At 40.1% G+C, this 11,997-nt stretch overlaps 1 protein-coding gene across 1 annotated transcript in view; it reads left to right on the top strand.

The window, feature by feature from the left end:
• Positions 1 to 9,819, top strand: part of LOC106832275 (cytochrome P450 3A12-like) — a 35,538-nt gene extending 25,719 nt beyond the window's left edge. Inside the window, exons 10-12 of the mRNA XM_070485388.1 lie at positions 4,273 to 4,499; positions 6,969 to 7,131; positions 9,384 to 9,819. Of these exons, the coding sequence (XP_070341489.1) occupies positions 4,273 to 4,499; positions 6,969 to 7,131; positions 9,384 to 9,479 (486 nt within the window). The 3' untranslated portion in view covers positions 9,480 to 9,819. The remainder of the gene's footprint in view (positions 1 to 4,272; positions 4,500 to 6,968; positions 7,132 to 9,383) is intronic.
• Positions 9,820 to 11,997: the final 2,178 nt, after the last annotated feature.

Raw genomic sequence — 11,997 nt, forward strand, 5'->3', positions numbered from 1 at the left:
TTTATATATTTAGGTGCTCCTATGTTGGGTACATAGATATTTACAAGTGTTCCATCCTATTGTTAGATTGTTCCCTTTATCATTATGTAGTGCCCTCTTTATCTCTTGTTAACAGTTTTTGTTTTAAAGTCTATTTTGTTTGATGTAAGTATTGCGTCTCCAGCTTTCTTTTCATTGTCATTTGCGTGGAGTATCTTTTTCCATCCCTTCACTTTCAGTTTGTGAGTATCTTAGAAGTGTGTCTCTTGAATGCAGCATATGTATGGGTCTTTTTTTTTTTAATCCAATCACCCACCATATGCCTTTAGATTGGAACATTTAGTCCATTGACATTTAAAGTAGCTATCGATAAGAATGTACTTATTGCCATTTTGATACCTTTTTTCTAGGTATTTTAGTAGTTCTTCTCAGTTCCTTTCTTCTTCTCTTGCTGTCTTCCCTTGTGGTTTGATGGCTTTCTTTAGTATTATGTTTGGGTTCCTTTCTCTATATTTTTTGTGTATTTATTATAGGTTTCTGGTTTGTGATTACCATGAGGTTCATATATAATAGCTTACACATATAGCAATATTTATTAAGTTGATGGTCTCTTTAGTTTGATCTCTTGCCAAAAGCTCTACTCTTTTGCTCCCCTCCTCCCACATTTTATGTTTTTGATATCATATCTTGCCTCTTACTTTCTGTGTGTTTGTATCCATTACCCTTTTATCATGGAAAAAGATAATTTTAGTACTTTTCCATTTGAACTTCATATTATCTTAATAAATGGTTTATCTGCTACTTTTACTCTATATTTGTGTTTACTAGTGATTTTCTAATTTATTTTTTTATTTCAGTGACATTGGTTTATAACATGATATAAATTTCCTGTGTATATCATTATATTTTATTTCTGTGTTGAATATGTTATGTTCATCACCCAAAGACTAATTACAATCAATCACCACACAAATGTTTCTAATCACCACTTGTGCACTCCCCCTACCCACTTCCCCTGTTTTACCAGTTATTTTATTTTTTTGATAATTTTATGTTCCTATTTGTGGTCTTCTCTTTTCCCCTTACATAAGTCCCTTTAGCATTTCTTGAAGGGTAGTTTCTTGGTGATAAACTCTCTTAGTTCTTGCTTCTCTGGGAAACTCTTTATCTCTCCTTCCATTCTGCATGATAACCTTACATGGGCAGAGTATTCTTCGCTGTAAGGTTTTCCTTTCAGCACCTTAAATATATTGTGCCACACCTGTCTAGTCTGTAATGTTTCTGCTGAGAAGTCAGCTGATAGACTTATGGGATTTCCTTTGTATGTTACCTGTTGCCTTCCTCTTGTAGCTTTTAGGATTCTCTCTTTATCTCTAATTCTTGACATTTTAATTATAATGTGTCTTGGTGTGAGCCTCTTTGGGTTTCTGTTATTGGGTGCTCTCTGTTCTTCTTGTACCTCGAGGTCTGTTTCCTTCCTTAGGTTAGGAAAGTTTTCAGCTATTATTTCTTCAAATAGATTCTCTGCCCCTTTGTCTCTCTCTTGTCCTTCTGGGACACCTATAATATGGATGTTACTGTGCTTGATGTTGTCCCAGAGGTCTCTTAGACTGTCTTCATTCTTTTTAATTCTTTTTTCTTTTATTGGTTCCACTTGGGTGATTTCCTCTAGTCTGTCATCCAGCTCACTGATCCATTCTTCTGTATCATCTGCTCTGCTATTGTGTCTCTCTGGTGAAGTTTTCATCTCCAGTGTTGTATTTTTCATTTCGAATGGGTTCTTTTTCATATTTTCCAATTATTTGTTGAAATTCCCACTGAGTTCACCCATTCTTCTCCCAAAATCAGTGAACATCTTTATGGCTATTAGGTATTACTCTTTGTCAGGTAGATTGTATATCTCTGTTTTGTTTTGTACTTTTTTCTGGGGTTTGTCCTCTTCTCTTACTTGGAATACATTCCTTGGCCTCCTCATTTTGGCTCTTTCTCTGTGCTTATATATATATATTACGTAGGTAAGCTACTTCTCCTGATCTTGGAGAGGTGGCCTTATGTAAGAGGTGCCTTATGAGGTCCAGCAGTGTACTTTGCTCTTTTCACCAGTTCTTAATGTTCCAGGAGTGTCCCTGGTGTGGGCTACATAGACCCTTCTGTTGTGACTGGGTTTCCCTTGCTGTAGGTGCCTGAGGAGTCTAGGCTATACCCCTGGCTGGCTGGTTGTAATGCTCAGCTGCCTGTGGCTGCTATGGATCCTTCAGTCACTTTATTGATTGTGGGGAGCCACAACACAGTTGGCTTCAAGGTCTAATAGCACATTCCTGTTGCACTTTTCCTGTTAAGTGAGTAGGCCCCACTGTGTCTTGTTGATAGGCTCAGGGGATTGCAATTGTTGTAGGCCTCTGACCTGCAAGGCTGTGGTCAGCTCTCTCAGGATTGCAGCTGAGTGGGGCCAACACCAGGCATGGGAGCACCCAGTTGTTTCAGGCTTTGGAAGGTGTGGCCAATCCTCTATGTGGCTGTTTGAGAATCACAGGTCTACTGCAGCTGACAAGCCCAGCAGTCTGCAGGACCACAAACCCTGTTAACATAGTCCTGTCCCATGCATGCATCCTGCCCCATGGAAGTGGACCCATTCACCCCACTTCTGACACCCCACACACTGCACAAAAGCAGGCCCACCCCTCACAAACTCCCTGCCTTACAGAGGTGGGCTCACTCACCTGGCTGCAGAAGCTCCTGGCATCCCACTGCTGCAGGCCTACAAGTTGCCTGAGGGCTTGCTGTTGGTTGTAGCCAGTCCCTAGGCCAGTCCCCACTGTGCCTGCCCTAGCTGAGCTGGATTAAATTGGTGCTGTAGTGGATGGGATAGACCCTGGGCTAACAGGCTGGGGAAGAACTCCAGTGGTCCTGGCCAGTGTCTGTGTCAGCACACCTGTCACAATAATGGCTGCTGCCAATGTCTCAGTCCCTGGGGAGGTCTCACCTCTCACTGAGATGCACCCAGAGCCTACCAAGTGAGTCTCTTTTCACTGAAGGACCATGCATCTTTCTTTCTGGTGATTTTAGGTTGCTGTCCAAAATGGGTGAATTCATGTGTGGGCCCTTTAAGGGCAGGGTTTTTTCCCCTTGTGTCTGATAGCTTTTCTGGGGGTATTCTTTGTAGCTTTTAATAGCCCAGAAAAGCCAGATATTATAACACTTGTCTCAGTAGTGCTGAGTCCAAAAGCTGCTTTTTGTGGTAGTGCTCCCCTGCTCTGATCCCCGACTCCTACAGAGAAGGCTTCATACCTTAAGATTGTTCCCAGCCAGCCGTGAAGCACCATGGCTTGAAAGTGGCTTTTTTTTCCTCTCTAGAAAGGAATTTCTGACTCTTCCACTTCAGTCATCAGTGTCCCTTTCTGTGGGAGTTCTTTTTATCCAATTTTCAGTTCCCTCAGGGATAGTTCTCCCAAGCATAGTTGTAAATTTGTTCTGTCCATGGAAGAAGGTGAGTTCAGAGTCCACCTACACTGCCGTCTTGACACCAGCATGGAATTCTTTGTAATGAGAAGAGATCTGACCTCTCTGGCTGGAGGGGTTTGTTTAAGTCTTCAGAGCTTACAGTCAAATCCTGAAGCAGCAACTAGGAGACCATTCCAGCAACAGAGGATGGGGCTGGGAGTAGTGTTCTAATCCTTTCCATAACCTTCCCTAGAACCAACATTGTGTGGTTTGGCACCGAGTCTTGCTTTTCTCTTGTCATATTTGGTTTAGAAAGGAGCTAGTTTTCCCCCAAATTATTTATAGAGATTTTATATAATACAGTGTTTCTGTCCAAATTTTATATGGATAATCTTAAGTGCTAGCAAGCAGGATTTTTCAACTAAAAGACTTTATGTCAAATAGGGGATTTTCTCTTTTACACACTCTCTTTCCTTGGTATAGATATGTGGCCTCTTTTTGGAAAGGAAACAATGACTTTGGCATATGTCACTTAAGAGTAAGGTCACAGTCTATTAATCACATTTGATCACATGAGAAAGAAAAACCTCTACATCGTAATTTGAGGGATTTCAGGCCCTGTTTAGGGTATTGTCCCAGTGAACTCCCATAGTCATAGCTACTCCACATATCTCAATGAATGACTGAACAGGTCAGAGGACATGATATGTATTAAAATCTCTATAAATTCTAAGGTCCTTTATCAATATGAATTTTTATTTTGTGCTTCTAACATTTCATTAGTACTACAGAGACTGTGCGGAAATTTTACCCCAAATCTCAATTTATCAAAATCTGCTTCTTTCTTCCCAGGCCCTTCCCACATATGATACCCTGTTACAGATGGAGTATCTTGACATGGTGTTGAATGAATCTCTCAGATTGTTCCCAATTGCTGGTAGACTTGAGAGGGTCTGTAAGAAAGATGTGGAAATCAATGGAGTGCTAATTCCCAAAGGGACAGTGGTGATGGTGCCAACCTTTATTCTTCATCGAGCCTCAGAGTTCTGGCCTGAGCCTGAGGAGTTCTGTCCTGAAAGGTACAGTGCCCCTGGGAAAGGGAATACACTCTGATCCTGGCAGGTTTGAGCATATTCTGGCATCTTTTAGTATAGATGACAAATGTGTTATGTGCAATCATTTGTACATAATTTTATTTTTAAAAGTTTGTTTTTCTTATTACAAGAGTGATCACTGTTGTCAAAGTTTCACTAAGTGCACACTAGGAAAAAGAAAATTATAGCTGCTCACATTGCCAATACCTTAAGATATGCCTCATTAATAATATGATGTATGTCCTTATGGACATTGTTCTATGCATATATAGACTTTAAAAATTATAATGGCATTATATTTTATTTGGTTGTGAACTAGTTACTTTAACAGGAAAATATAAGTAATATCTTATGCTACTACATATGTGTGTGTATATATATATATATGTGTAAATTTTGAGTGTGTTCATATTTTGCCATACGTTTACTAAACCACTGTTTTATTTTAGGAATATAGGCTTATACTTTCCTTTGTGTTTTTCTATACGGTTCTCTTCAGATCTTTAAATTGCCTCCAAATTTCCCACATTCCATTTTTTCCAACATTGGTGCTGCTTCCTTTAGCATTATTATGAGAGTACAGGTGATGACCTGAGAGGTCCTCTTCCCTGGTGGTTTAAGCAGACTTATTGAGGATGAAGGTGAGCACAGGACCTCTGGTGCTGTCCATGACAACCAATCCTGTGCCAGCTCCCCTCTACTCTTAGCATTGGGTGACCCTTCCAAAGCAAAGTCATCTGCTCTCTAAACATCTGAGACATCCTCCTTGGTGGGGTCTTGAGCGTGCTCTTCTGGGAATTCAGAGCCAAGGTCTGACTTTGGGCACAACTTGAACTCTGAAAAGAGTTGATAATTTCCCATTTACTGTATTGGTGAGCACAACTTGGAATGAACTTTTTAGGGCACTAGCTAAGATCTAGACTTTTATTAGCCCCTGAGTATAAGCTCCCTCATTCCAGGGACTTTGTCATATTGGCCCTGGTGTCCCTAGTGCTGGCATAGCAACTACACATAGTACTTGTTGAAAGAAGAAGTCAGAGTTGACCAACTCCTATTTTTCCTGGACCAGGGGACCTCTGTGGTTCCTCCCAGCTCAGCAGTTCCCCTTTATGTAACTTCGTAAACATAAAATCAGAGACCAGTCACTGTATTTTTTTTTGATTCATTCAGTCATCAAACAAAAAGTAAGTGCTTAGTTTGTGTCATGAACTGGGCCATGCAGTGAGAAATCCAAATGTTAAAAAAAATTCCTATTAAGGGCTGCCCCATGGCTGAGTGGTTAAGTTCATGTGCTCCATTCCAGCGCCCCAGGGTTTCACTGCTTCAGATCCTGGGAGAGGACTCAGCACAGATCATCAAGAAGTGCTGAGGCAGTGTCCCACGTAGCAGAGCCAGAAGGACTTACAACTAGAATATACAACTATGTACTGGGAGGCTTTGGGGAAAAGAAGAAGAAGAAAAAAGATTGGGAACAGATGTTAGCTCAGGTGCCAGTCTTTAAAAAGAAATTCCTATTTAGGAGGATTTTTGATATGTCCACAAGTATATGTGTATTTAACATGTACCCAAGCATATGAGTTTTCATGCCTCTATATGTCTCCATCACTTGCCCAAAAACCATTAGCTCATGTTAGCTGCCCCATTCGCACATCATTGCTGCTCTTCTCCTGAATTCCCTATTATTATGTCACATCATCTATAACTATTCCAGAATGTTCTCTAAAATATAAGGACTCTTTAAAAAGTACATACTACAATGCCATTATCACTTTCCTGAAATCCACAATTATTCTTAATGTAATTACGTGTTGAGGAATCAAATTGGATAAAATATAGGTCTAGCCTTCAAGGAATTTATAGCTTAGTGTAACAGAGAGAGAAGGAAATCAGTGATTATACTGTAGTAGAGTAGCATCGTATGCCCATGTAAATCACCTGACAGGCTTTTCTACAGGAGAGAGAGAGAGAGGGAGAGAGAGAGAGAGAGAGAGAGAGGGAGAGGGAGAAGTGGAGAGGGGAGAGGAAGAGAAGAGAAGGGAAAATAACAATTTAAATAATGGGGGACATTTCTCCTGCTTCCTTTCTTCATGAGCACATGACCAACATAAATGAGTGGAGGCAGGAATCTACTTTTCCTTCAATCACTTTCATTTCCTTTTGTGAACACCTCATCACCCTGAGTGTAGTTTTCATGTTTAAAGATAAATTTTATTTTAAACAGCATTAATCTCATCTCTTCAACAAGATTGAAAGCTCCAAGAGGGTCATTGGAATGAAAAGTATCTGTAGCTTACACTTCTCACAGCAAAATACCCGTAGCAGCATGTCAATGACTAGCCCACAAAAGTGTCCTGTGTACTACTGGTTGAGGAGTCTAAGTGAGAACTCCAAACCTGTAGCTCTTGTGGATTTTATGCTTGATTAACTTCTTGTCATCTACTATTGTGGAACCAGGTTCAGTAAGAATAACAAGGACAGCATAAATCCTTATATATACCTGCCCTTTGGAACTGGACCTCGAAACTGCATTGGCATGAGATTTGCTATCATGAACATGAAACTTGCTATCGTCAGAGTGCTGCAGAACTTCTCCTTCAAACCTTGTAAAGAAACACAGGTCAGACAGTTAACTTTCTGCATGAATAATGATTTCTTGGAGGTTTTCTTTTAAAACCGAGGATTATATACATATATATATATAATATATATGAATATAAAGAATAAATTATCCTTTGAAGAGCATACATATATATAAAAGAATATGTGCTATTCAAAGAATAATTTATTCTATTGGCCAGAGTATATCTGAAGTCATGTGCAACCTGTAGAGCCATTCAGCTCTGGTCTGCTAAGTCTGTGGCTTTATAAAGATTCAACTATAAAGGTCATATAGAATCAATTCAGTTTGTATGACATGACTGTGTTCAGTCCTTTGAACTTGAGCAAAGTTTAAAATTCTATTTGAAGTCCACTGGAAGGAAGGGGAAGTGTTGTAAATAGCCATGAAATTCAGTGATTACCACATCATGCCTTTTGAAGGATGCTCTTATCTACCAGAACTTACTGAAGCTTTATGACAATGGTTCTCATCTACTGTCTGTATAATGAAATCAATAGAGTACTTTAAAAATTTTTCAAGCCTAGGTGCTCTCAGAAATTCTAAAATAATTCACCCATGTGTGGCTTTCAAAGCACCCCCGTTGATTCTCATGTGCGGCCAAGGTTGAGAATCATGAACTGAAAGCATTTCTGCCAGATGTGAAGGACTCCCACAGTCTGGGGCCATCCTGATTATTTGACCTCACCTTCCAGAATCCCAACTCCAGTCAAGCTGGGCTCTTTTTACATCCTCATAATAACTCTATGAATGTTTTTCTCACTCTCCTTTCCTCCATGTTCTGTTCTCATCTTTCAAGTTGTCATTCAATCCCCAAGCCCCTCCTTGGGGCCTTCCCCATCAAGTCCAGAGCCTATTCTCTCCTTTGCTCTGTTGTCAATTACTGCAGGCTGGTATCATTGGTCAGAGCACTTAATTTAATACTTTGTCATTAAAACATCCAGTTTTGTTCTCTGTGTTTTCTTTGTACCTAAGAATGTCTCTAACACTAGCACCTCATTTATTCCTTTCATAAACTCCCAGTTATGCCTTGCTGTCATTCAGTGAATGCTTAAGGAGTGATTTGCAGTTGATTTAGAGCTCCTGGATACAAATTTTGAACAATTTTAACTATAAAAATTTAACAAATTGGATTTGTGTATGTGTGTGTTGTGTGTGTGTCTGACTGCCTGCAGGTGATATATATGCACATCATTTCAAATTAGAAAATAACAAGGTTTTACATTTATAAAAGGATCAGGAATCTCTCCTTGATTACATAAAGAGCAGTAGCCATTGATTCATATCAAGCAAGTTCCTATAATAAGACTTATTTCTGGAATTTTTGCATTTAATATGCAACTCCTCTCCTTAAGTATGCTTTCTGCAGGAGAGAGGAGAATGGAGATGATTTCCATCTTATTTGTAGCATAACGCATCTGTGTGGCAATCCTGTAAGAGTGGACAAACAGAGGACTCAGCCCTGAGAGAAAGTGGGCCTCTGGCACACCTGGGATAGACAGACACTTTCTGCAAACTCTCAGTCTTCCACAAGCTGGTGCCTCTCACTCTCCACGACTATTTTCTTGCCCTTCAGTCCAGTGACTTCACAAGATTGCTCTGCCACTGGCTCCCCCAACACTGAGGAGTGACTATAAAAGAACTGAGCTAATAGTATTGGTTAAAAAACTGTAGGTCTTCAGAAGTGCACCATTTGCATTACACGTGGGAGCCAGGAGATGTTAAAAAATAGGCATAGTGCTTCACAAAGACCTCTCCCCGTCATGAAACTGGATGAGTTCCACTGGAAGAGGTGACTGGACTCTTTAGAACTTGAAGATGTCCCACACAGTTAAAATGTGCAATACACCCTCCAAGTTACCTTGTAAGTTTCAAAATACACAAAATTAACTCTATATGGCTTGTCAAAATAGTTTGCCATAAACCCTAAGGATTTGGTTTAAATTTTAAAGGTTCATTTTTACTTAAATTTTAACTCAAAAAGGAATACAAGCCAACATCATTTTGTGTCTGGCCTTGTCCAGAATATGTGCTCCATAGATATTTTGTTGAATGAATAGATGGATGAAAGCTTTCACTATCCAGTCTGACATAGTTTACAAATGAAGTATAAAGAATCAAATTTTCATGATGCTAAAAGTAGTTTATATGTTTGTAAACCATTATTGTCCTTAATGTATCTTATCTACTTTGCTTCTGTTATCGACAGGGTGTCATTAAGCAGTTCTCATATGCTTGTTTAACTGTTGCAGATCCCCCTGAAAATAGGCAATCAAGGACTTATTCAACCACAGAAACCCATTGTTCTAAAGGTTGAGTCCAGAGATGGTACCTGGAATGGAGCCTGATTTTCCCTAAGGACTTCTGTTTTGTCCTTCAAGGAATCTGTATCCGAGAACATCAGAGACCTTAATTTACTTTGTGAATAAAATCCAGAATGAAGATGAACTTAACCTACTGAACTTGATGGATGCCTATTGATTCTTACATTCCTGAGCTCAGTGTCTACACAGAGTATTACATGTTGTGTGATATAAAGGAGGGGCTAAATAAGTGCCAGATATTGGGACTCAGTATATCTGGTTCTCACAGGACGATCTCCATCCACCCCCAGTTAATACCATATACTCTTCCTGAGCACTGACTGAGAATAAAACTTTCTCAACAATTTTATCAACAAACTTTAATGAGAACAAGAATTATTCTGCTGACTGTAGTAGAGGCATTTATATCACATGTTCATTTAGAATATTCCATAAAGTATTATATTTCACAAGTCAATGAACATCTCTTTACAAAAGTATTATCTGATGCCTTTGTGCACATTAGGGGGAATCTGGAATGGAATCAGTGAGAGCCAGTGATTAAAAGTTTTTGAGCCTCAGAATCACTGATTGGGTGGGGTCTTTTTCAGAATTCCTATTAGGTATAATAAGGTAGATGAGAGTTAATCTACTGTGATTTTGCCTGTTGCTTAGAAAGTATATTCACAGCTTAATTCTCTCTTTTTTGGAGCACATATTTCTTGTAACACTCAGCTGAGGCACTTATCATTAGAATATTAACTTTGATTTAGGGTTTTTATCTTATCTCCCCTACTTGCCTGAAGGCAGGAAACATGTTGTCTTATATCTCTTTGTGTTCCATCCTCAACTCCAACTGTCTTAACACAATGGAGATCAAATAAGAAATGGTTGATAGATCAACTGATTGGGCAGAAAGGCTACAAGTTTTCATCAGTTTAAGTTGACATCAGAAGCGGCATACGTTCTTCCTTTTCTTTTTCTGATGCTTCCCTCCCTTTCCCTCTCCTCCCCATCTTCCCTTCCTGGATAACTTAGTCCTAAAGTCAGTAGGTGGGGCAGAGCAATGTGGGAAGCCACGTGTTGGAGGGGAAGGGTGGAGAAGGGAGTCACAGTGGCTCCAAGTCAGGTACAGAGCAGGGTGGGGAGAGTGTGCACATGGAGGGGCAGCCTGACATACGTGTGGGAGTGCAAGGAAGGTGAGAAAGGGGTCCACCTGAGGGGTGGTCTGGTGAGAGCAGCCAGAAGCCAAATAGGGTGTGGAGAATCCAGGTAGGGTAACAAGAGCATCCGTGTGTCGAAAGGGATGGAGTGTGGATTGGCTACATAAAGGGGGATTCATCAAATAAATAAATATGTTAACCATCCTGGGAGCCAGGTCTCTGCGTTTTGGAGAAGGGAGTCACTGATTCGGAAAAGGAGAAAACCAGAATGAACTCTGTGGAGTCAGGGATAGGAACTGAAAGTATTAGTGTGAATTCATGCTTTTTGTATAAGTAGATGGTTGATAAATGTTAGACAGATAGATAGATGTGTGTGTGTGTGTGTGTAAATATAAAAACACATCCTCCTTACTTCTCTCCGCTGATAGGGCTTAGGAACGGTGACACGCTAATAGCAATAAGCACATCTTCGGCCCAGATGTTGACTTATAAATACTATTTTCTACTAAAAGGAACCAGGGCTCCTTAGAGAAATGGCTAATCCCAGGGCTGGGACTGGGACAGTACAAGATGAGCCTGAAACGTCTTGTTGTGCTAGAAGGGAAGAGAATGCTAAAAAGTGGTGAGGACATGTCAACGGGACACAGAAGCCAGCCTGAGGGGCTTCCAATGAACAAATCAGAGACAATTTGAGCATCACAATAAGAATGATAGTAAGAGATTAGGACCCACTGTATAAAGTAGGACAACATGAGTACACACAGATACATACAAATGAATGGATATATTGCAATTTGGTGAGGATATTTACAAAGTGCTGCTGCTCAAAATTCACATTAATTACAAGGGGAAAGGGTAGTTTCACAGTGGGGAAACCTGGAAGACACATCCTTAATCAAGTGATCAGGGAGATCATCACTGGGAACAGGATGAATTGACCAAGTGTCACCTGATGGGATGCAGTGAGAACTCAGTGTCACCTCTGTGACAGTTCTGCCAAGGAAGCAAACCTGAAAGAAATCATGAAACAATCAGACAAACCCAAACTGAGGAATATTATAGTCCTGGTCTGTACTGCTGTTTAATCTTCAAAAGAGTCAAGGTCATGATAGCCAAAGACTGAGGAAGTGTTCCAGACCAAAGACTACAAAGAGCTGACATGTAAACAGAACACGTGGGCTGGGTCCTTCTGCTATAAAGGACATTGTTAGGACTACTGTGAGGATTCAGTGGAGTCTGAGGGTTAGATGGCAGTAATATAGCAGCACTAATTTCCTGACTTTGAAGTTCATATTGAGGTAATGTAGGAGAATATCCTTGTTTGTAGGAAATACAGGGGGATATGAAGTATCAGGTCGGCAATTTACTCTGAGATGGCTCAGGAAAATAGTTCTTTGAAC

Source organism: Equus asinus, chromosome 14 (genome assembly GCF_041296235.1).
Source record: "Equus asinus isolate D_3611 breed Donkey chromosome 14, EquAss-T2T_v2, whole genome shotgun sequence".
NCBI lineage: Eukaryota > Metazoa > Chordata > Mammalia > Perissodactyla > Equidae > Equus > Equus asinus.